A 26,916-nucleotide genomic window follows, 5' to 3' on the forward strand; every position below is an offset into this window, starting at 1 on the left:
AGTCTGACAGTTCCTCAAATGGTTACACATAGAGTTACCATATGACCCAGTAATTCCACTCCTAGGTTTATACCCAAGAGAAATGAAAACATTTAGTCCACACAAGGACTTGCCTGTGAATGTTCACAACAGCATTATTTTGTATTATTATTGTATAATAATACAAAAGTGGAAAACCTAAACGTGCATCAACTGAAGAATGATAAAATATGGTGTATCCTTACAATAAAATATTGTTAGAAAATAAAACCAATGAAGTACTCACACATGCTGCGATGTGGATAAACCAGAGAAACAGGAAGATAAGTCACACGAAACCCATCACAAAGACCACATATTGTGTGATTCCATTTACATGAAATGGCCAGAAAAGGCAAATCCACAGAGATAGAAAGTAGATTAGTAGTTGCCAGGGGCTGGGGGTGAGAGAGAGACCACCAACAGGTAGTAGTTTAAGACGTGATGAAAATGCTCTAAAATTAATCGTGATTGTGCTTGCACAACTCTGTGAATATAATGGTAAAAATCATTTAATTGTACACTTAAATAGGTAAATCTTTTGTGAATTATAAAATTTATAAAAAATATCACCCCATTTAATTCCTTTTTATTATGTTCTCTGCATTCCTTCAGAATTTACAAACAGAACAAGGTCAGAAGAGACAAAAAGAACTATAAAGAGAGAATCAAAATGTTATTTCCTACCCTTCGGATGCTCTGAACAAGGGTCTGTGGTCCCATCTTACCTGCGTCAATGGCACACGGGTAATGGTATCGGAAGGAGCAGCCTTTGTTGTAGCAGCCCAAGGTGGCGCCCGCCTCCTGGCAGTGGGAACATTTCTGAAAGGAAGGAAGAAGTCAGGCATGTCAGCATCCCAACCTCACCCCTCTCCCCCAGGCCTTCCCCAGACCCCATGGGTCAGACCTCAGCGCATGTCTCTGTGGTTACAGGAGTCTGGCAGCAGGACGGGCTGTCAATTTCTAGCCACCACTCACTGACCACACCATGCAAGGGATCCAGCAGTAATGTTTTAGGCCAGGCCTTACAAATGTTCACAAATAAATCAAACAGCACCCAGCCCTGCCCTTGGTGTGCCCATTGTCCACCCGCCTGCGAGCCTGCCTGTCCTTTCCTCAGTCCTCACCATTATGGTGAACTGCCTACAGATCTTGCCCATCTATTTCTGCTGTGGAAGTCTGGGGTAGGAGAAGAGGGTACGATAGTAGAGTTATATATAAACCTTTTAGAATTAAAAGTGGAATTTGGTTTCTAGTTTTTATTTTCATAAGAAGATTTTATTTTTATTCTGCTTATCCCAAATGCCCAATACAAGTATATTTCTCCTTTCAGAAAATATGGGCTCCTGTGTGCAAACGGTATTTTTACACACAAATCCTATTTTAAAGGCACTAGGAAACCTGCCATGAATTTCTGGCTGAGACATTATTCTGTAATTGAGATGCTCCTCCTTCTTCAGTCAGGTTTTCGTAAAGTGGGGCACATCTCTATCATGTGGTGTGGCTGCCGTGAGCGCTCAGTCCTGTGTCCTGTCAACAAAAATCACACTCGGAAAAACCACACTGGCCCTACTGAGGAAAGATGCAGACCCTTCTGGTGGCCGAGGACACACAGCTAAGGCTACCTGAATGATACAGACACTTGTTCCTGATTCTAGGGAAAATAAAAGTGCTCCATAAGCAGTTACACTTGTGGAAAATGACTCCCCAACACATACTGCACCCTTCCTGGGACAAAGTGACCAAAGGGCGCCCTTCCCTCTTTTCTCTTTTGTCTGGGATGTCAGCCTATCAGGGTCTGTGTGGCTTGCAGGCCTGCAGCAGTCAGGAATGCCTCACCTAGTGAAGTGAAGCCCCCCTGGACGGTGCCATGGAATGAACACCTCCAACTCACAGCAGCAGGAGCAGGGTGACAGGGAGCTGGATCGAGCTTCCCTAACGCTGATGCTGACGGAAAACCACACAGATGCCGGCAACAGCACAGTCCAGTGCTCACCCTGAATCATGCGTCACGCATCACCCGAATGATGCGGCTCATTTGGTCCTCATAGCTACCCTGTGACATCCCCACTCTACAGATGAGGTTCCTAAACCACCATAAGGGGAAGTAACCTGCTCCAGGTCAGAGCTGATCCCAGCTGACCACGCCTGGCATCCTCCAGAGGCAAATGCGGCAGGAACAGGGCCGTAAGACAGCCCTAGAAGACCAATATTCTTCTGGGTGCTGACAATCAGTAAATGTTTATCATGTGCCCTCCTCACACCCTTGCCAAGAAACAAAAGACTACTTGGCCCAGAGTAAACCAAGGACAGTTGGCAGCTTCTCAGGCAGCCCTAGACTTTATCTGCTTTTCTCAGTGCCACAGGGCACCTTCAGTACAAAGGTCTCACCATCAACCAGAGGGAATGAACATGGCTAATTTCTCAGTGGTCACCCACAGCCATTCCCATCACACCCCTTCTTCCTAAAGGAGCCCCGAATGGTCAGCCACCCAGAGGACTCATGCTCCAGGCCCTCCCCACCCCCCTGGGGGGTGAATCTCAGTGGTGGCCATTTAGGAATGGGTGTGTCAAGCATTTCTGGTAGTGAAGTCTGCAGGGAAAGGGACTTCTGGGAAAGTTTTGCACTCTTAACAAGGACACAAGACAGAAAGGCACGAACAGGCCATCTTCTCGCTCGACCTCTGTGAGAAGGGGATGGTGAGATCTGTAGCAACCACCTTGTCACCACAAGGGGACAGCTCTGAAGACAGAGCCCAACCAGCTGAGGGCTGCAGAGTGACAGGATGGAAAGAACCTGGATTTCTGTGACATGATTAAGCACTAAAGTAACCAACCCCAGGACCATCCCATCTCCAGACTTGTTAAGGGGGAGGACACTTTTCTTAAAAAAAAAAACAAACAAATCACTTTTTAGTTTAATTTTGTAACTTGCAGTCAGAATATCCTGATTGATACAGAAAGGGACCTAGTACTTGAGGCCCTGCTGTATAAGGTTAAGGATGTGGGCTCTGGAACCTAAATAACTCCCTGGTAAGTGATTCCACCACTGACCATCTTTGTGTTGTTCTTGGCCAAAGTCCTAAACTTTGTTTCTTCAAGCTGCAAACGTGGACCTGGTAATACGAGCTACCTCACAGACATATTGTGAGGGTTAAATGTGTTAATCCAGGCTTACAACAGTGGCTGATCAAAAGCGCTCAGTAAATGTGACCCAAGATGACCATGTGCCAGACACACGACACAGACTGACAAACAGCCACCTGTGGAGCAGCCCTGTCATCACCCTCGGATCTGAACACTGTCCATTTCCTTCCTACCTCAACACACACCCCTCTGCCCCCAGCAGGGCTTCTCAAAGCTTCTTGCCCTGAACCAGCCCACAGGCCCCATTTTTCTCATAAAGAAAGCAAACCCATCCCTCACCAGGAAATCACATCAATAAAATGATGCGTGCTTCTTTCACTTAAAAAAGCACAATTAATTTACTATATTACTTCCAGAGGAGAAAGACCCTGCATGACCTATTAGGTAGGGCCTTAGAGAAAGGACCTTAAGGAGTTTAGGTCAGTGGTTCTCAAAGTATGGTCCCTGGACCAGCAGCATCAGCATCAGCATCAGCTGGGAACTTGTTCGAAATGCAAATTTTGGGATTCTGGGAAGACTGTAGAGTAGTAGCACTGGGAATCTGTCCCCACACCTGGAAAATAACTGCACTGGCAGAATCTGTCTGATGTAACTGCTCTGGAGCTCTGGAGTCTGTTGAAGACCTGCAACTTCCAGGGGAGATGTGGATGATAAACAGCAGTTAATTCTGCCCATCTCCCACTCCCAGCCAAGTGGCAGGCAACCTAACTATACAAGTTAAGGAACTATGAAAAGAAGAACAAACTAAAGCCAAAGCTAGCAGAAGGAAGGAAATAATAAGGATTAGAACAAAAATAAAAGAAACAGAGAACAGACAGAGAATAGTAGAGAAAAACCCAAGCAGGGACATTACTATTGATTCTACAGAAATAAAAAGGATTATAAGAGAGTACTATGAGCAACTGTACACTAGCAAATTGGATAATCTAGATGAAATGCACAAATTTCCAGCAACACAAAACCTACCAAGATTAAATCACAAAGAAATAAAGATTTGAATAGATCTATAATTAGTAAGGAGATCAAATCAGTAGTCAAAAAGCTCCCGAAAAAGAAAAGCCTTGGACCCGATGATGGCTTCACTGGTAAATTCTACCAAACATTTAAGAAGGAACTAATACCAGTCCTTGGGAAACTTTTCCCAAAAATTGAAGAGAAGGGGACATTTTCAAAATCATTCTACTGAGGCCAGCATCACCCGATACCAAAGCCAGAAAAAGGTGCGTGCACACACACAGATGCAAACATACACAGACACAAAAACCCTACAGACCAATATCTTTTATGAACATTGATGCAAAAATCTCCAACAAAACACTAGCAAACAGAATCCAACAGCACATTAAAAGGGTTATACACCATGACCAAGTGGGATTCACTCCTGGAATGCAAGGATGGTACAACACACAGAAATCAATGTAATACGTTACGTCAACAGCATGAGGGAAATAACTACATGCATGATCACCTCATTATATGCAGAAAAAACATTTGACAAAATTTAACACCTTTTATGATAAAAACACTCAACAAACTAGGAATAGAAGGAAACAAAAGATGTATATGAAAAACCGACAAGGATTATCATACTCAATGGTGAAAGACCAGTGGCGTTTCTTTTAAGATGAGCAACAAACAAGGACACTTGCTTTCACCACTTCTATTCACCATAGTACTGGAAACTCTAGCCATAACAATTAAGAAAGAAAAAGAAATAAAAGGGGTCCAAACTGGAAAGAAAAAGGTAAAATTATCTCTGTTTGAAGACATGATCTTATATGTAGAAAACCCTAGAGATCACAAAGAAACAAAAAACAAAAACCCTGCTAGAATAAATGAATTCAGCAAAGTAGCAGGATACAAAGTCAACACAGAAAAATCAGTTGCATTTCTGTACATGAACAATGAACAATGAACAATCTGAAAAGGAAATTACAAGAACAATATGATCTCAATAGCATCAAAAAGGATAAAATACTTAGGAATTAACTAAGGAAGTGAAAGACTTGTACAATGAAAACTACAAAACATTGCTGAAAGTAATTAAAGAAGACATGAATAAATGGCAACACATGCCATGCTCATGGATTAGAAAACTTAGTGTTATTAAAATGTTTACAAAGTGGGGCTTCCCTGGTGGCGCAGCGGTTGAGAATCTGCCTGCCAATGCAGGGAACACGGGTTCGAGCCCTGGTCTGGGAAGATCCCACATGCCGCGGAGCAACTAGGCCTGTGAGCCACAACTACTGAGCCTGCGCGTCTGGAGCTTGTGCTCCGCAACAAGAGAGGCCGCGACAGTGAGAGGCCCGCGAGCCGTGACGAAGAGTGGCCCCCGCTTGCCGCAACTAGAGAAAGCCCTCGCACAGAAACAAAGACCCAACACAGCCAAAAATAAAATATAAATAAATTAAAAATGTTTACAAAGTGATCTACAGGGTGACCTACAGAGTCAATGCAATCTATCAAATCCCAACGACGTTTTTTGCAAAAATAGAAAAACCTATCCTAAAATTTATATGGAATCTTTTTTTTTTTTTTGGTTGTGCTGCACAGCTTGCAGGATCTTAGTTCCCCAACTAGGGATTGAACCTGGGCCCTTGGCAGTAAAAGCACAGAGTCCTAACCGCTGGACCGGCAGGTAATTCCCATGTGGAATATTAAGGGAACCTGAATAGCCAAAACAATCTCGAAAAAGAACAATGTCGGAGGACCCATACTTCTGATTTCAAAGCTTACTACAAAGCTACAGTAGTCAACAGTGTAGCACTGACATAAAAACAGAGATATAGATCAATGGAATAGAATAGAGAGCCCAGAAAATAAACCCTTCCATATATGGTTAAATGATTTTTGAAAAGGGTGCCAAGATCATCCAATGGGGAAAGGACAGTCTTTTCAACAAATGGTGCAGGGAAAACTGGATATCCACATGCAAAAGAATGAAGTTGGACCCTTACCTAACAGCATATATAAAAATCAACTAACAAAGGATCAAGGACCTAAATGTAAGACCTAAAACAATAAAACTCTTAGAAGAAAACATGAAACAAAAGTTTCATGACATTGGATTTGGCAATGATTTTTTGGTTATGATACCAAAGGCCCACATAACAAAAAGTAGACAAATTGGACTTCATGAAAATTTTAAAATGTTGTGCATCAAAATACACTAGCAACAGAGTAAAAAGATAACATACAGGATGGGAGAAACTATTTGAAAATCATATATCTGATAAGGGATTAATATCCAGATTATATAGAGAACACCTAAAACTCCACCAAATAACAACAACAACAAAAACCCCAACCAAAACAAAAAACCCAACACATTTCAACAATGGGCAAAGGACTTGAATAGACACTTCTCCAAAGGAGATATACAAATGGCCAATAAACAAAGTAAAAAATGCTCAACATCACTCATCATTAGGGAAATGCAAATCAAAACCAAAATGAGATACCACTTCACACCCATTAAAATAACTACTATCAAACAGAAAACAACAGTGTTGGTGAGGATGTGGAGAAACTGGAACACTTGGGCACTATTGGTGGGAATGTAAAATGGTACAAACACTATGGAAAACAGTATGGTAGTTCTTCAAAAAATTAAAAATAGAATTATCATATAATCCAGCAAGTCCACTTTTGCGTATTTATCCCACCAACATGAAAGCAGAGTATGAAAAATATTTGTACACCCATGTTCACAGCAGCATTATTCACAATAGCTAATATGTGGAAGCAACTCAAGTGTCCATCGATGGATGAATGGCTAAGAGAAATATGGTATATGAATACAATGGAATATTTTTCACTCTTAAAAAGGAAGGAAATTCTGACACATGCTACAACCTTGAGGACATTGTGCTAAGTGAAATAAGCTAGTCAGCAAAAAACAAATACTATATGACTCAACTTATATGAGGTATCTAGAATAATTTAATCAGTATAATGGTGGTTGCCATGGTATGGAGAGAGGAGAAAGTGTGGAGTCTTATTTAATGGGTATAGAGTTTCAGTTTTGTTTTGTTTTTTTTAAAACCTGCACACAGATTTTTTTTTTAAATTAACTTATTTAATTTATTTATTTTTGGCTGCGTTGGGTCTTCGTTGCTGTGCGTGGGCTTTCTCTAGTTGCGGCAAGTGGGGACTACTCTTCGTTGCGGTGCGAGGGCTTCTCATTGTGGTGGCTTCTCTTGTTGCAGAGCACAGGCTCTAGGCATGCAGGCTTCAGTAGTTGTAGCACATGGACTCAGTAGTTGTGGCTCCTGGGCTCTAGAGTGCAGGCTCAGTAGTTGTGGCACACGGGCTTAGCTGCTCCGCGGCATGTGGGATCTTCCCGGACCAGGGCTGGAACCCCTGTCCCCTGCATTGGCAGGCGGATTCTTAACCACTGTGCCACCAGGGAAGCCCTAGAGTTTCAGTTTTACAAGATGAAAACAGTTATAGGGACGTATGGTGGTGATGATTACACAACAATGTGAAGGTATTTAATACCACTATGTACTTAAAAACTATGTATTGGGTTGGCAAAAAAGTGCCTTCGGTTTTTAAGTAAAAATAAAAGACACATTTTTCATTTTCACCAAGAACTTTATCGAACAACATCTGCACCCTTTTGTTCCACTATCTTCTGCCATTTTTCAGGCAAGTTTGTAATTCCATCTTCCCAAAACTTTTTATCTTTTTGAGCAAAGAACTGTTCCAGGTGCCCTTTACAGTCTTCCAGGGAACTGAAATTTTTTCCATTAAGAGAATTTTGTAAAGACGGAAATAAATGGAAATCTGAAGGTGCAATGTCTGGTGAATACAGTGGATGAATCAGAACTTCGCAGCCAAGCTGTAACAGTTTTTGCCTGGTCAGCAAAGAAACATGCAGTCTTGCGCTATCCTGATGGAAGATTACGCATTTTCTGTTGACTAATTCCGGATGCTTTTCGTTGAGTGCTGCTTTCAGTTGGTCTAATTAGGAGCAGTACTTGTTGGAATTAATTGTTTGGTTTTCCGGCAGGAGCTCATAATAGAGGACTCCCTTCCAATCCCACCATATACAACTTCTTTGGTGTGGTTGGTGGTGGTTCATTTCGCTTGCCCCACGATCTCTTCCGTTCCACATTATTGTACAGTATATCCACTTTTCATCGCCTGTCACAATTTGTTTTAAAAATAGAATGTTTTCATTACATTTAAATAGAAAATCGCACGCGGAAATATGGTCAAGAAGGTTTTTTCGCTTAACTTATGTGGAACCCAAACATCAAAGCAATTAATATAATCAAGCTGGTGCAAATGATTTTCAATGCTTGATTTGGATATTTTGAGTATGTTGGCTATCTCCTGCGTGGTATAACGTTGATTGTTCTCAATTAAAGTCTCGATTTGATTGCTATCAACTTCAACTGGTCTACCTGACCATGGAGCATCATCCAGTGAGAAATCTCCAGCACGAAACTTTGCAAACCACTTTTGACACGTTCGATCAGTCACAGTACCCTCTCCATATACTGCACAGATCTTTTTTTGCGTTTCAGTTGTGTTTTTACCTTTCTTGAAATAACAAAGCATAATATGCCAAAAATGTTGCTTTTTTCTTCCATCTTCAATATTAAAATGGCTACACAAAAATTCACCAATTTTGATGTCTCTTTTTAAATGCATGCTGATGCAACAGCTGTCATGATACAATCTAACAAAATTGTTTCGAATGAAGTTAAAGACAACCAAGCACTACTAGAGCCATCTTACAGAAACAAACAAACCTTTTGGCCAACCCAATACTTAAAAACGGTTAAACCTACAGCTACTAACATCATACTCAATGGTGAAAAGCTGAAAGCATTTCCTCTAAGATCAGGAATAAGACAAGGATGCCCACTCTTGCCACTTTTATTCAACATAGTTTTGGAAGTCCTAGCCACAGCAATCAAAGAAGAAAAAGAAATAGAAGGAATCCAAACTGGAAAAGTAAAACTGTCACTGTTTGCAAATGATATACTATACACAGAAAATCTAAAGACGCTAACAGAAAACTACGAGAGCTCATCAATGAATTCAGTAAAGCTGCAGGATACAAAATTAATACACAGAAATCTACTGCATTTCTATACATTGACAACAAAAGATCAGAAAGAGAAATTAAGGAAACAATCCCATTTATCATCTCATCAAAAAGAATAAAATAGGGAATTCCCTGGCGGTCCAGTGGTTAGCATGCCACGTTTCCACTTCAGGGGGCACGGGTTTGATCCCTGGTCAAGGAACTATAAGATCTCACATGCTGCATGGCACAGCCAAAAAAAAGAAAAAGAACAAAATACTTAGGAAAAAGCCTACCTAAGGAGGCAAAAGACCTGTACTCTGAAAACTGTAAGATGCTTATGAAAGAAACTGAAGACGACACAAACAGATGGTAAGATATACTGCTTTCTCGGATTGGAAGAATCAATATTGCTAAAATGACTATACTACCCAAGTCAGCCTACAGAGTCAATGCAATCCCTATCCAATTACCAATGGCATTTTACACAAAACTAGAACAAAAAAATTTAAAATTTGTATGGAAACACAAATAGCCTGAACAGCCAAAGCAATCTTGAGAAAGAAAAATGGAGCTGGAGGAATCAGGCTCCCTGACTTCAGACTATACTACAAAGCTACAGTAATCAAAACAGTACTGTACTGGACCAAAAACAGACATACGGATCAATGGAACAGGATAGAAAGCCCAGAAATAAACCCATGCACCTATGGCCAATTAATCTACGACAAAGGAGGCAAGAATATACAATTGAAAAAAGACAGTCTCTTCAGTAAGTGGTGCTGGGAAAATTGGACAGCTACATGTAAAAGAATGAAATTAGAACATTCTCTAACACCATATACAAGAATAAACTTAAACTGGATTAAAGACCTAAATGTAAGACTGGATACTATAAAACTACACTAGTAGAAGTAAAGCTGTCACTGTTTGCAGATGACATGATACTATACATAGAGAATCCTAAAACTGTCACCAGAAAACTACTAGAGCTAATCAATGAATTTGGTAAAGTAGCAGGATACAAAATTAATGCACAGAAATCTCTTGCATTCCTATATACTAATGATGAAAAATAAGTGAAATTAAGAAAACACTCCCGTTTACCATTGCAACAAAAAGAATAAACTATCTAGGAATAAACCTACCTAAGGAGACAAAAGACCTGTATGCAGAAAATTATAGGACACTGATGAAAGAAATTAAAGATGATACAAATAGATGGAGAGATATACCATGTTCTTGGATTGGAAGAATCAACATTGTGAAAATGACTCTACTACCCAAAGCAATCTACAGATTCAATGCAATCTCTATCAAACTACCACTGGCATTTTTCACAGAACTAGAACAAAAAATTTCACAATTTGTATGGAGACACAAAAGACCCCGAATAGCCAAAGCAATCTTGAGAACGAAAAATGGAGCTGGAGGAATCAGGCTCCCTGACTTCAGACTATATTACAAAGCTACAGTAATCAAGACAGTTTGGTACTGGCACAAAAACAGAAATATAGATCAATGGAACAGGATAGAAAGCCCAGAGATAAACCCACGCACATATAGTCACCTTATCTTTGATAAAGGAGGCAAGCATATACAGTGGAGAAAAGACAGCCTCTTCAATAAGTGGTGCTGGGAAAATTGGACAGGTATATGTAAAAGTATGAAATTAGAACACTCCCTGACACCATACACAAAAATAAACTCAAAATGGATTAAAGACCTAAGTGTAAAGCCAGACACTATCAAACTCTTAGAGGAAAACAGAGGCAGAACACTCTATGACATAAATCACAGCAAGATCCTTTTTGACCCAGCTCCTAGAGAAATGGAAATAAAAACACAAATAAACAAATGGGACCTAATGAAACTTAAAAGCTTTTGCACAGCAAAGGAAACCATAAACAAGACCAAAAGACAACCCTCCGAATGGGAGAAAATATTTGCAAATGAAGCAACTGACAAAGGATTAATCTCCAAGATTTACAAGCAGCTCATGCAGCTCAATAACAAAAAAACAAACAACCCAATCCAAAAATGGGCAGAAGACCTAAATAGACATTTCTCCAAAGAAGATATACAGATGGCCAACAGACACATGAAAGCATGCTCAACATCATTAATCATTAGAGAAATGCAAATCAAAACTACAATGAGGTATCATCTCACACCGGTCAGAATGGCCATCATCAAAAAATCTACAAACAATAAATGCTGGAGAGGGTGTGGAGAAAAGGGAACACTCTTGCACTGTTGGTGGGAATGTAAATTGATACAGCCACTATGGAGAACAGTATGCAGGTTCCTTAAAAAACTAAAAATACAACTACCATACGACCCAGCAATCCCACTACTGGGCATATACCCTGAGAAAACCATAATTCAAAAAGAGTCATGTACCAAAATGTTCATTGCAGCTCTATTTACAATAGCCAGGACATGGAAGCAACCTAAGTGTCCATCATCGGATGAATGGATAAAGAAGATGTGGCACATATATAAAATGGAATATTACTCAGCCATAAAAAGAAATGAAATGGAGGTATTTGTAATGAGGTGGATGGAGTTAGAGTCTGTCATACAGAGTGAAGTAAGTCAGAAAGAGAAAAACAAATACAGTATGCTAACACATATATATGGAATCTAAGGAAAAAAAAAAAAAAAGGTCATGAAGAACCTAGTGGCAAGATGGGAGTAAAGACACAGACCTACTAAAGAATGGACTTGAGGATATGGGGAGGGGGAGGAGTGAGATGTGACAGGGTGAGAGAGTGTCATGGACATATATACACTACCAAATGTAAAATAGATAGCTAGTGGGAAGCAGTCGCATAGCACAGGGAGGTCAGCTCAGTGCTTTGTGACCGCCTGGGGGGTGGGATGGGGAGGGTGGGAGGGAGGGAGATGCAGGAGGGAGGAGATATGGGAACGTGTGTATATGTGTAGCTGATTCACTTTGCTATAAAGCAGAAACTAACACACCATTGTGAAGCAATTATACTTCAATAAAGATGTTTAAAAAAACAAAAAACAAAAAACTACACTAGAGGAAAACATAGGCAGAACACTCTGACATAAATCGCAGCAGTATCTTTTTGGATCTGTCTCCTAGAGTAATGGAAATAAAAACAAAAATAAACAAATGGGACCAAATTAAACTTAAAAGCTTTTGCACAGCAAAGGAGACCATAAACAAAATGAAAAGACAACCTACAGAATGGGAGAAAATATTTGCGAACAATGTGACTGACAAGGGATTGATTTCCAAAATATACAAACAGCTCATACAGCTCAATATCAAAAAAACAAACAACCCAATCAAAAAATGGGCAGAAGATCTAAATAGACATTTCTCCAAAGAAGACATATAGATGGTCAACAGGCACATGAAAAGATGCTCAACATCATTATTAGAGAAATGCAAATCAAAACTACACTGAGGTACCACCTCACTCTGGCCAGAATGGCCATTATAAAAAAGTCTACAAATAATAAATGCTGGAGGGCTTCCCTCGTGGTGCAGTGGTTGAGAGTCTGCCTGCCAATGCAGGGAACACGGGTTCGAGCCCTGGTCTGGGAGGATCCCACATGCCGCGGAGCACCTGGGCCCGTGAGCCACAATTACTGAGCCTGCGCGTCTGGAGCCTGTGCTCCGCAACAAGAGAGGCCGTGATAGTGAGAGGCCCGCGAACCGCGATGAAGAGTGGCCCCCACTTGCCACAACTAGAGAAAGCCCTCGCACAGAAACGAAGACCCAACACAGCCATAAATAAATAAATAAATAAATAAACAAACAAACAAACCTCACCAGTTAAAAAAGAATGACATGAAAGGGAATCATTGCATTGCCCTCAACACCTTAAGTAGTGTTTAAAATAAATAAATAAATAAATAAATAAATAAATAAATAAATAAATAAATAAATAAATAAATGCTGGAGAGGGAGTGGAGAAAAAAGAACCCTCTTGCACTGCTGGTGGGAATATATATTGATACAGTCACTATGGAGAATGGTATGGAGATTCCTTAAAAAGCTAAAAATAGAACTACCATATGATCCTGCAATCCCACTCCTGGGCATATATCTGGAGAAAACTATAATTCAAAAAGATACATGCACCCCAATGTTCACTGCAGCACTATTTACAATAGCCAAGACATGGAAGCAACCTAAATGCTCATCAACAGATGACTTGATAAAGATGTGGTATGTATACACAATGGAATATTCTCAGGCATAGAAAAGAATGAAATAATGCCATTTGCAGCAACATGGACGGACCTAGAGATTACCATACTAAGTGAAGTGAACCAGACAGAGAAAAATATCATATGATATCGCTTATATGTGGAATCTTAAAAGAAAAAAAAAAAAAAAAGAAGATAAAAGTGAACTTATTTCCAAAACTTACAGTTACCAAAGGGGAAAGGGGGGGTGGGGAGGGATAAAAAAGGACGTTGGGATTAACATACACACATTACTATATACAAAATAGATAAACAACGAGGATCTACTGTATAGCACAGGGAACTATACTCAATATTTTGTAATAATCTATAAGGGAAAAAAATCTGAAAAAGAATATATATATATATATATGTACAACTGAATCACTGTGCTGTACACCTGAAACATGATATTGTAAATCAACTATACTTCAATAAAAAACAAACAGCAACAAAAAAACAGTTAAGATGGTAAATTTTATGTTAAGTGTATTTCAGCACAATAAAAGAATTTAAAAGATAAAGAAATCCAAATTCTCAAGCCCCATGTCAATGTGCAACAAATCTCCAGGGAATTCTGATGCGCCAATACAGTTTGAGAACCACTGGTCCAATTTCAACTCCCCAACTTTAAAAAATTAATTAATTTTATTTTGGTTGCACTGGTTCTTCATTGTGGCGCGCGGGCTTCTCTAGCTGCAGTGTGCGGGCTTAGTTGCGGTATGTGGGATCTTAGTTCCCCAACCAGTCATCGAACCCTGGCCCCCTGCATTGGGAGCGTGGAGACTTAACCACTGGACCACCAGGGAAGTCCCGTCAACTCCCTAACTTTTTAGATGAGGAAAACAAAGACCCAGAGAGATGCTACGACTGGCTGAGGTAGGATTTCAGGATTCCTGGGAGCCATTTAGTGCTTTCGCCATTATACTTCTGTCCCCGGCAGACTAATGTAGACAGTGGGGCATGATAGGCAGAACTGACTCCCAAAGATGTCAAAGATGTCCAACCTCATCCTCAGAATCTTTGCCTCACAGCAATGGGACTGTGCAGATGAGGAGGGTAAGCTAGATTATCCAGCTGGCCCCAATCTAATCACACGGTTCCATAAAGTAAAGAACCTCTCCCAGAAGTATCAGAGCTGTAGGCTTTAGGGAGATGTAATGATGAAAGCAGGGTCAGAGAGATGCAACACTGCTGGATTTGAAGATGGAGGAGAGGCCATGAGCCAAGAATGTGGACAGCCTTTAGAAGTTGGAAAAGACAAGAAAAATTCTTCCCTAGAGCCTCCAGAAAGGAACACAGCCCTGCTGATGCCTTAATCTGAACTGTAAGATAACAAGTGTGTGTTTTCAGCCACTGAGTTTGTGGTAATATGTTACAGCAGTGACAGAAATCTAGTAAGTGGGGATTTCCCGAGAATCTCACAGTAAGAGAAGTGACCGTTCATTTTCCCGTTACATCCCTCAGTGTAACAAGCTTCTCCCTCATGGAAACCCCCACAATTTCACTCACTCTTCATTAGGCATCAGACTTGTCTGGCATCAGATCAGTGACACTGGAACTGGAAAGGACACTGGGTCTGTCTTCAACACCTTTTTTTTTTCTGGTTCAAGAAAGAGGCTAGAAGCAAGGTGACCTGCTGAAGATCCCATAACTAGAAGTACCAGAACTTAGAACTAAAGCCTCTTTTCTTCTGAATCCCAAGGTTCAACCATTCTTTATACCACACCGTACTGCCTTCTAGTCCCCTTCATTTACTCAACTATCCAACATTTGAAAAGTACTTCCTACATGCCAGGTGCCAAAGACAATATAAAAACTTATCTGTATAATAGCTTCTGTTTCTATTCGCCCCTTCTATCCTAAAATCAATACCCAGGCCAGTACCATTTCCAACTGGATTTTTTGTTCTTTGGTTTTCACCTGAAGAAACTATGCATACTACCACTCTCCCATAGTGCAAATAATTTAATAAAGTCAGTGTACAGCTAAATGTCCTTTGTTTTTGATGCCACTGTTGTTACAAGTTTAATGATATTCATCTCCAGGAGCGATAAGTCCACACAATACTGTTGCCCACACAAGTGAGACACACAGTGGGACTTTTCAATCATGGTTTCTAAATCAAAGTACTTTTAAAAACAAGCAACAGTCCAATCATCTCAACAGTGAATCTTTCGTTTATTTAGGGGGGAATAAAGGTTATTTTTAAGCAACTTTGCATTTCTTGATACTGTAAATCTTGGGAAATACTGGAGGTGGCAAATTGCTGGAGCTGAATCACCTAAAAGCAGTTTAGTCCATATCCGAAGGAAGCTCTGAGGGAGAATTTTGCATGCCTCTTCATTTACAGAAATGTCTTTCCTATGAGATGTAACGGCGACCTGAATAGTCGCTCTGCTTAACGAGCATCTCTGAGCAGCCTCAGCGCACTGAAGCATTTGGGTCAGGGTATTGTTAGTGTTGATGATGATCAGTTCCGTTAGAGCTTTAAAGATCACAGACGTTGCCACTACTGTGCCCAAGATGGCTTTTAGCCAGCATTGCACACACTTCTGCTCGTGCTGACAGTATTAACTTTTTCATGTCTGTCCACCCTCCACCCCCCCCAAACTGCGAGACTCATTCTTGTATCCTCAGGGCCCGGCACACTGTAGGAACTGTAAATGTGGGCTGATGGAATGAATGCGATGCCTGACACACTTGAGAACATGGAGATAACTAACGAGAATACTCTTCAACATGAGTTAAAAAGCTGGTGCTAGTAGAGCGTGGAACATGTGGAACAAGGTATGTGTTAATTTTTGGCCACCAGCAAGATCTTCCTGTTCCTTTTAATTACGCCTTCCATATCTAGGACAGAAGCCTCTGTTGCCTGAGCAGTCTACTCCAGCCACGTGGCAGCGACACAGTCTACCTGTAAAGAGCTGCCCTTTAAGGGCCTGGGAGAGGCTTTCTTTGAGGCAACTCTGCACCCTGTCAATTTTCTTTCAAGAGCACTTCAAGGTGTTGGCCAAAGCAATACATATAAAAACCCTCTATGTTTTGGGTTCTTGCTTCCTTAGAGTTAGATAATCTCTTTATGTCCCCTGAAAGCTCATGAGACCAGCCGTAAAGTTCTGCTGCTGTTTGCCATTCTCAAGACCTGGAAGAAGGGATTGGCACCAGCCTCTGGAGCCCACACCACAGCCCAGAGCACCACTAAGGCTTCAGAGCCCCCCTCAGGGGGGAGAGACACCCAGTCCTTCCACATCCATTTACTCAGTACTACGAGAGGTATATATTTTAAAGTAGCATCTATGTCCCATAGCTGTTCCAGCAAAACCATTAAATCTTAAAAAATTATGATGATACTAGTTTAAATGCCATCAGTCATGTCAGCAGCATTCACTGGCTAACGGCTAACTGTGCCTTAAGACAAAAGCTCCCGGTCTGACTGGCTTTTCAGAATAAACATGGATGGTCTAATGTAAATACTACCTTCATGTGAAGCAGCACAGGGGCCAATGGAAAGAGAACCTGAGGGTGTCAGCTCTTGCGTGAAAGCCAAAAAAGTCACATCAATTTTATCATCTGCAAAATGGGGCTAACAATACAGCTGACCCTTGAACAACTCAGGTTTGAACTGCTGGGTCTTATATGTGGATGTTTTTCAATAGTAAACACTACAGTAGTACACAGTCCGTGGTTGGTTGAATCTGCAAAAGTGGAGGAACAGAGGGTATGGAGAGCTATCAGTTATACTCGGATTAATCCCCATGCTGTTCAAGGGTCAACTTTGTTTTCCTTCCTCATAAAGTTGTTCGAAATAACTGTGAGAGTGTTTTATAAGCTAGAAATAGTTATATAATTGTTAGGACTTACGTCTCTTTTTTTTTTTTTTTGGCCACACCGTGCGGAATGCAGAATCTTAGGTCCATGACCAGGGATCAAACCCGTGTCCCCCTGCAGTGTAAGCACACAGAGTCTTAACCACTGGACTGCCAGGGAAGTCCCTATAATGTGTCATATTTTTGGCAGTTACTGATGTCAAAATTAGAAAGGTTGCCTGAAACTGCTGCCTGAAACAAGCAGACCCTGTGTGGTCCTGAGCATCTGCTGTCAGTCTTTTTGTAATTTGAGTTGCTCTGTGTGTTTCAACAGTATTTCACCTCTGAGGGTGTGTACGGACAGCTCTTGGCCAAATCTCTGAACACTGCATCTCTTAGCTACTATTCACTATTACTTTCATTTTATTTCCCCTCCTAATTCTATCCTTGAACAGTACAGATTAATGGGAAGTATTTTTAATGTTTTGTGAAGCACTTTTGCATTGGAAGGAAAGGTTTTAAATAAACAAGGAGGGGCTTCCCTGGTGGCACAGTGGTTAAGAATCTGCCTGCCAATGCAGGGGACACGGGGTTCGAGCCCTGGTCTGGGGAGATCCCACATGCCGCGGAGCAACTAAGCCCATGCACCACAACTACTGAGCCTGCGCTCCAGAGCCCGTGAACCACAACTCCTGAAGCCCGGCGCCTAGAGCCCGTGCTCTGCAACAAGAGAAGCCACTGCAATGAGAAGCCCGCACACTGCAATGAAGAGTAGCCCCCACTCTCCGCAACTAGAGAAAGTCCGCGAACAGCAACGAAGACCCAACACAGCCAAAAACAAATAAGTAAAATAAAAACAAACAAACAAACAAGGAATAAAACAATCAAGTACAAATTAAACACTAGCAGGAGGTCAAAAGTTTCCAAAGCTGAGCAAAACCAGAATGAGGAAAAGGGCCCTGTGGGCTGGCCTGCTGTGCTCTGTAGGTACTGCCCCCTGCCTGTTATATGACGCCGATTCAGGCTCTCTGCACCAGTGTCACCTGCCACGTGCCTCCTAGCCACAGTTCTCCCAGCCTGTCCCCACCCTTGTTATGCAACCCCTCACTCACGTTAGGATAATCTACAGTAATTTCCACCTCTGCTTCTGGATCCCTCACGATGAGGGGCTGAGACCCAGCTGGTGGTACTGCTCCTCACAACATACCCAGAGCCCTAGCGGCACATCTTCTCTGCCTCCAGGATAGAGTCATCTGCTTCCCCTCAAAACCAGGAGACAAAACACACATGCACAACTTTCTTTAATCCAACTGTCATCTTTTAGATATAAAAATCTGGGATAAAATTACTCATTTAGATTCCCATTTTCCTCCCATAAAAACCCCAGTCAAAAAGTGGTTCTGCTGCTGACCCTGAAAAATATTAGCTTCTTTGAGAAAGCTTTTCAAACCACACTATAAACATATAAAAAATGTCTTTGTGGCTGAGTGGGAGTTGAGGGGTGACTGGCCCTGGAAGTGGAACAAAACGCATGACAGCATGACCAAGGTCAAAATCTAAGTGTGGCTGTTCTGGCAGCGTCTCCCAGCTACATCCCTGGCCTCTGTTTCGATCCACGAGGAAAGCCTGTTCCCTGAATTCCCTTCCTACTGTCTTTGTACTTGCAGATGGGTTTACACTGAAGTTTTGATGCTTTGAATTAGGCTACAAGGTTTGGGATTAAAGGACTTTTTTTCTTCATTAACAATGTCCTTTCTTGTTTTTCTGTACTTCGTCTGCCAAACAGAGGAGGCCAGAATTTACCCACAACCTTGAGCACATGAAGAATACATTTAGAGTGCACATGCCTTTCTACGATGGATTTGTTCACTTTACCATTCAGCAAACAAATAATGAAAACCTATTAGGTCTAAGATGCAGCTGGGGAAGGGTGTCTTTTCTCTAGAAGATTCTATCACATCTCTTTTTTTGTTGTTGCTATTTTACAAATCTGGACTTTCACACGTTAGGTGCACTGGAAGTAAGGCATCTGTTGTGCCTCCATCAGAGGTGAAGGTGAGTAACCACTGGCTAACAGTAAAAAGCCAGGCTGGTGCTTCTTTACAGAATCATGAAATACAAGTTATTCTACTGAAAATGAAGAAAGGATTTTGACTTCCTAATGAGCTGTTCTTGGGACTTTTAATTTGCCTTATTAACACGTCAATCCTGAGTCTACAGCATAGAACTGCAAAGTCGAGAAACTGGAAACATGGGCTAGAAGAAAATTAATAAGAACCCAATTAGTTTGGTCTGTGTCGGCTCAAGTTTTCTCTATTCCTTATCTTTCCCTCTAATATCCTGGTTTCTCTATAGGTTGTAAGAGACCGTATGATCAAAGTGCCTTTGATTCTCAGTGGTCTTTGACTTGATATTTAAGTTTTCTTAAACTGTATCAACTTCAGAAACATAATCATCTTTCCTTCTTATTCATTCAACAGATTTTACCTGCCTATGTGCCAGGCAAGGGGGCTGAACTGAAGAACAAAAGTCTGCCATTGGGGAACTTATGGGATGGTTTGTAGGTAAGACACCAAAATTGTGGTGTGTTAAGAGGTAAATAGTACTTTAGAGCTTAGAGGTAGTATCCCTGACCTCGTGAGGCAGGTCAGGAAAGCATTCAGATGTCAGGGCAGAAGGAACAAACTGCCTTGTAGGAACAAGCACTCAGGGTGTGGAGAGCTGACACAGTGGAGCAGGATTCTGAAGGGGCAGAGAGCTGATGAGCAGGAATGTGGGGTCAAAGATGGCCTGTTGCTGGGTTAGGCATGTCATGGAAGAGTTTGGGTATGGGGGTTTGGGGGTGGAAGTGCATACAAGAGGCTGCACTTAGAGATCTGGAGATAAAACCAATAGGACTTGGTGATAAGCTACAGCCACGGGGGTCTGAGACGGGGGTCTGAGATGTGTCTCGTGAGCCCTGTGTGTGGCGTAAGTGGAGGGACCCTCACTTGGCAGGCACAGTGGAAGGGGAGCCCTTCCAGCATCTGTGCAGCAGGACTCTGATGAGGAGAGGACACAAGTGGCCCCTGCTATAAAAGCTACTTACTCTTAGAAAAATTCCATTTAAGAATAGAATGTTGTGGACTTTGAGCAATATCTCAACTGGAATGAAGAGGAAAGGGTTTAATTTCAAATGACATTTTCTGGGTAACTGAAGGTAAAACTAGAAACCCTTTCTGGAACACATGAGTCTACACTATTTTGAATTGAACTGATTATTCTCTATTGCCTCAGAGTGATGATTCTATTATTAGGAATACTCTTGTAAGATACTAGGTAGAGACTAGGCTTTTTTTTTTTAAATCAAAGTGACTCCGAGGTATAACTTAAAACTTGCTTTTCAAAATAAATCTCTGCTATCAAGCTTTTTTCCTTATCATTTTCTTGTTTATCCTAAAGTGGAGGGGAGAAAACAATCCAGTTAAAGACATGTTCCAGTTCGTTGCTGACATCTCCTGGATTTGCCTGCCTTATATTCAGTGGGCTCTTTTTCTTGGTTCCTGCTCCAAATATAGGCAGCCTCAAAAGAGACAAAGACACAAAAAGAGAAAAATGGAGAGACAGCTGGGTTGGAGAGGAGGCTCTGGGTTCTTTCCTGGGGCCGAGCTGTCCAGGGAAGTGGCGGTGGAGGTGGACCGGCAGCAGGGGCTCCACAGGAGACAGGAGACCAGTGTCCGGCCCTGCCTCCTCCGCTAGACCAGCTTGGACCAGTTAATTAATTTCAGCCTCAATTTCGTCTCAACAGTAAACTGGGAACAGTACCCAGATGGGAAAAAAGAAGGAGGGTGGAGAATCTTTTAAGAAAATCAATGAGGAAAACAAACCAAAAATCCCCCCAATCAACCCAGAATGTGCTCGACAGGGAAGGAGAAGAGTATTTTTTAAATGACGTGTAGGGTATTCCTAAGACACTGTATAAAAACAGAAGGGATGGGACTTCCTTGGCAGTCCTGTGGTTAAGACTCTGCACTTCCAATGCAGGGGGCACGGGTTCAATTCCTGGTCGGGGAACTAAGATCCCGCATGCCACGCGGCCAGGAAAAAAAAAAACTGATTAAAAAAAAAAAAAAAAAAAAGTAGGGAAAATGAGGGCCTAGGAGCAGTCCCAGGATAGCCTCCTGAACAGCAGAGACCTTTGGGCTTATCTGCAAGGACACAGGAAGCTGGGGATGGCAGTGCAGGCATCCAGGAGGAGCTAGCTTGTAAAACAATCCACTACTAATGCTTACACCCAGCAATGTTGCCACTTCCATGCACTTGTTTTGAACATTTATCTTTTTATTACAACAGCATTTTTTTAATAGGACAGGCATAGTATTTAACGACTTTTTAAAAATGACGATAATGTTCTCTAAACATGTATTAGTACAGGTACTAGTAATTATTTCTACCAAGGTGCTCACAAAGCTTAAAGTTTTAATGATCACATATGGAATGAACTTCAAACGTGGATATGGGGCTTCCCTGGTGGCGCAGTGGTTGAGGGTCTGCCTGCCAGTGCAGGGGACACGGGTTCGAGCCCTGGTCTGGGAAGATCCCACATGTCGTGGAGCAACTGGGCCCGTGAGCCACAACTACTGAGCCTGAGAGTCTGGAGCCTCTGCTCCGCAACAAGAGAGGCCGCGATAGTGAGAGGCCCGCGCACCGTGATGAAGAGTGGCCCCCACTCGCCGCAACTGGAGAAAGCCCTCACACAGAAACGAAGACCCAACACAGCCAAAAATAAAAATAATAAATAAATAATAAATAAAAAATTTAAAAAAAAAACGTGGATATGGTGGGCACAGATGCTGGCCATTCACTGTGGGTTTTAAATATTCTATAATTCCCTGTCTAATTCTCATTCTCCTGGGTTAATAGTCTTCAGATTCAGCAATAACAAATTTACAGAGGCAAAACCAAAGCAATACAAAGCAATTTCCCAGATAAAATGTATCTACCTGCCACAATTAAGTTAAAAACAGTCTTCATCCCTGCCCCCCTTCTAGAATATTAAAGCATTTTAAAAGAAGGCTTAATCATTTTTCTCTTGATCTTAAAATGTACATTGCTATGTAAATACATATTCTTCATAATTCCACTTACAAGAAAGTCAACACAGGCCTCACTAATTATGTTTCTTTGGCTTAATCAGACTTTGGTTTTTTCCTGAAACAGTTTGCATTTTATCTAACTCACAGGTACATATATTCCATTAAAACAATTGTAATCAGAGGTTTTCTTTTACAGCTGGAGAAGAAAGCTGTAACTCTGTTGAGAACATTATATATTTTGTCTGAGGGGAGTTTCCACATGGTAGGAAGAAAAGGGATGTGTGCCCTTTAAGAAGTTAGAAAGGAGGTTTAAGGCAGTAATTAGCATGTTTGCTCTGAAAAGCAGCTGAGAACCTGAGAAAGGCTAGCTCAGCAGGAGGAGGAGCCCTGCGGCAACCCTGTGAGAAGAAAGAGAACAGCTTTCTCTCTGTGTACAGATAAATGCTTATAGACAGAGTTTAAAACACTGAAATTTAAGTTACACAAGACTACATACTAGCTTAATTTTTTTACCCTTTGCTCAAACAGTGGATTGGCCTACAAGGAGAAATGACTGCCTTTTGTGCTTTCTGAATCTAAAAAGGCATCTTTTTTTTTTTTAAACATCTTTATTGGAGTATAATTGCTTTACAACGGTTAGTTTCTGCTTTATAACAAAGTGAATCAGCTATACGTATACATATATCCCCATATCTCCGCCCTCTTGCATCTACATCCCACCCTCCCTATCCCACCCCTCTAGGTGGTCACAAAGCACTGAGCTGATCTCCCTGTGCTATGCGGCTGCTTCCCACTAGCTATCTATTTTACATTTGTTAGCGTATATATGTCCATGCCACTCTCTCACCTCATCCCAGCTTACCCTTCCCACTCCCCATGTCCTCAAGTCCATTCTCTACGTCTGCGTTAAAAAGGCATTTTTAAAAAGAAATCACCTGCCAGGAAAGTGACTCTCAGTATAATCCTGCTCCTCTCCACTGCTCATCCAACACCGAGTTGGGTCTATGCATCCAGAAAGGCGCTTATATTTAACTGTTTACAATTTCAGTGCCAGAAATGATGAACCTGCTGCCACAACAGGCCTCCTTTAGCAAGATCTCAAATCTGTGCAGCTTATACTGGAACTTAAAGCTCCAAAGAAGTTCTTGGAGATCTTTTTCCTTATTTTCACTGCCTCTCTTCCTACTTGCATTTGTTTTATACTTTCTTGACCAGATCTGCTTCCACCTCACCCACCCCCATCTTCCCAACAGAACAACTGAGTATTGCAAGTCAAGATCTTGTCAGGCAAAGCCACCCTATTCCTGGAAGTGGCAGGTTCTTTAAGGACAGGGGCAGCCTAAAAAGGGACAGACAGCAGAGGCACTTTTATATGGGGGCATAGTCCCAGCAGAAAGGAACTTTAAAAAATGAGGACATCTTGGCATATTTAAGCTACCGCCATGCCAATTCAACTATCCATAGGGTCACTGGTCCCCACACCCTAGAGCCAGATCCCACCAACCCTCTCAGCAGGCTTTATGGGGCCACTTAATGAGGTGATAATGTGTGAGACACCTCACAGGGCATTTCAGGTCCTTCCATACCTTGACTTCCCAGAAACCTTGCACTGGAAAAAAAAAACTTGGTCCAAACCTAGAATGGAAACTTTGATACCAAAGTTAGTTGACTAGCTAAACACTGAGTTTTCAGAGTTGATTTCAGTCTGTCACCTGTCCCGGCATCACCAGAAGCGTTGTGGCCGCCACCCAGAAAGACTGAACATGCAGCATTCCAGGTGTTTCTTACCCCCAGGAAAGTCTAACAGCTATTGGCTCAATCCACCTTCGCGGATGGGGACACTTTCTTCTTCATTTCAAGAGCAGGAAGATACTCAGCAAGAGGCCATCCTCACCTCAACAGATGGAGAAAATGGGAACTTGGAAATAATATGACCAAGATCAGAATTAATTAAATTCAACGACTACCTCCCCCACCTTCAATTTTTTAATGTCAAGTGACTGTTCGACATTATCTCATTTTACCCCTTACAACCTGACAGGGTAGATCAGTTATTATCTCCACTTCACAAGTTAAGAAATTAGGTTGGGAGAGGCTGAAGTGACTTGTCTACCATTACAATTTTCCAAGAAGTCAATCCCTACCAATATTTGGCTGAAGGAAAAAATGAGATCTATAACGTTCTGTAATCATCACTCCTCCCCAACAATCTCTTCTAGTGTCTTCGGAGACCATCTGTGGGGTAAATCCAAGAGCCTCTTTTGCTCTCCTTCTGGTCCCTGTTCTCTGGGCAGCCTGGTCAGGACACAGCATTTATGTGATGAAAGGTGGTTCCACTATATATGGGTTTTCTTTCATGAGTGAGATTACAAAGAAGCAACAGAAGATGGGGTTCCACAATTCCCAAGTCAAATTAAGGAGCTAAAGGCAACAACTGGTGTTTGCTGGTGGTCTCAGTGTGTGTGTGTGTATGTGTGGCTGGATCATTCCCTGGGCTTCTGAAAGTTAATTTGGAAGGTTTTGAATGGAGAGTCTTCCAGAGCTGAGCAATGAGATCTTGTTGGCATATTCAACTTAAATGGAATTCTCTTTTTTGCAAAGTGTGGGTGGGGTAGATGGTTATGGGAGAACGGAATTCCCTTGCTGGAGAGGTAGCATCCTTGGAGGTGACCGGCTTTAATGAGGAAAAGGTCTGCAGCACTGCAAAGCCTCGCCTGCCAGGAGGCAGCAGCAGCAATTTATAAGGATGCCACCCACAACCGCATGGTAGCTCTGCATGTTGTTCCTCAGTTTCTACTGCGGGTGCTTTGCCTATACCCCTGGGCTGACATGTCACTCTTGGAGAGTACCTGGACCAGAGTGAAGGTGCAAATATTAATGACTGTTTGTGTCCATCTGTGAGGGATAAGGGGACAGAGGTAGTGACACTGAGAAAGCCAGGGAGGGGTTGTTCAGAGAAGAGAATTAAGAGTGTGCTCCTGGTGGACTGTGAGTTTCAGAGGGCTTGATGGAAGGGTTCGGGAAAGCGGGAAGGTGTGGATCGTGACGTGGGCCTATTTTTCCCACCACTCACTCTGAGCTTTGGGCTGGTCCGAGCACACAGTAACTCTGGGCAGGTCGGGCCTCCGGAGCCTTCCTGACTCACCTTTCCCCTCGCCCAAGTTAGGTGCAGCTTTTCGGTGTTTACACAGACCCCACACCCTCACAGTCCTTACACACGTGCTGATCTAAGCTAATCTAGAGCTGCTCTTAGCTGCAAGGAACTGTCCATCAGAAATTCATTAATTCGTAAATGGTCACTTGGATGTCTAAAAGGGAGGCATCTTAGACTTAACATGGACATGATACACCTCCTGATCTCCCCACCAAAACCTGTTCCTCCTCCAGGCTTTCCTGTTTAAAGAAATGGCACCGCATTCACCCAGTTGCTGTTTCCACTCCTGCCCACACAGGCCATGGGGATTAGCTCCTGCCGACCTCTCCAACCTCATTACCCTCTCCTCTTCTCTGCTACTGCCTCACCACACTGGCTTTCTTCCTGATCCTCAAATCCACCAAGCTCCATTCCTCCCTGCAGCCCCTGTACCCTCTGTACCTCTCTGATCTCAAAGGCTGGCTCGTTATACCACTGCCACCTCAGCACCTCCAGGAACTTCCCCTGGGCTCCCAATCTAAAGCAGCTACCTGGTTACTTTCTACCACATTGTCTTCTTTTAATTATGTGCACCAATCTGTTCCTGGCACCTATCAGATGCCAACTAGTAAAGGGTGTAAGTAAACCAAGGTTGTAAGCAACGGCATGGCCACACTTGGGTTTTAGAAGGATCTCTTTAGAGTGGAAAATGGAAGGGGGTCAAACTAAAGAGCAGAGAGACTGATTAAGATGCTACCTAATTGAAAAGATGATGGTTGTGGGGGCTGGGGTGTTTCAATGAAGGTATGAGAGACTTGAGTTCTCTAGGAAACAAGAACAATGACTGTCTGAACAGGAAACAGGGGAAGGAGTCTATGATGGCTCCAAGGGTTTTGGCTGGGGCAGAGGAGAGCACAGAACTAGGCAGGGGACACACATATGCTGGTTTTGAGTGAGGCCAGTGGGCAGCTTCATAGACAGATCTGGAACATGAGTTCTGAGTGTCATTAGGTCATATTCTCATACAGGGACTGTTCCTCTCCCTTCTGAATCAAATCTCTCCTCTAGGTGGTCAGTCTAGGACAATAAACCAGTGTTAGGACTCTGGGTGACTGACCTCTGGATCTCATATTTTTGTCTCAAAGGGCACACAATAAAACACACAAACAACAAAACCTTTGGTGAGTGCCTTGTATACTGTGCCTCACAAAGAACTACCGGGATGAGCAATTAACACTACCATGGTTGACTATCTCTCAAACATTAATTTTTTTGCTGAAACTATAAAGTGGCATATAGAAAAAACTGTCACTCAGTCTCATTACCAAAACACACTTTAACATTTCTCTTCAATTATTACATGCTTCGAAAAATACTTTAAATGACATCCAAAGGCCCACCTTCCTCCACCAGATATTATGTTGCTCATTACATGTCTTTCTTAAGTCACAGGTTCACCCTGTG

At 42.1% G+C, this 26,916-nt stretch overlaps 1 protein-coding gene across 7 annotated transcripts in view; it reads right to left on the minus strand.

The window, feature by feature from the left end:
* The window catches only part of TCF20 (transcription factor 20), a 170,520-nt gene that overhangs the window by 14,327 nt on the left and 129,277 nt on the right, over positions 1 to 26,916 (minus strand). For 6 of the 7 annotated variants that reach the window (XR_014233738.1, XM_082352621.1, XM_082352619.1 and 3 more), the window contains one exon: positions 747 to 840. Coding sequence is in view for 6 of the 7 variants with exons in the window: in XM_082352621.1 (XP_082208747.1) it covers positions 747 to 840 (94 nt within the window). In the remaining variant the exon portion in view is untranslated. Of the gene's footprint in view, positions 1 to 705; positions 841 to 26,916 lie in introns of all 7 variants that reach the window. The other variant, XM_082352618.1, reaches the window with a different exon arrangement.

Source organism: Balaenoptera borealis (genome assembly GCF_965194805.1).
Source record: "Balaenoptera borealis genome assembly, chromosome: 13".
NCBI lineage: Eukaryota > Metazoa > Chordata > Mammalia > Artiodactyla > Balaenopteridae > Balaenoptera > Balaenoptera borealis.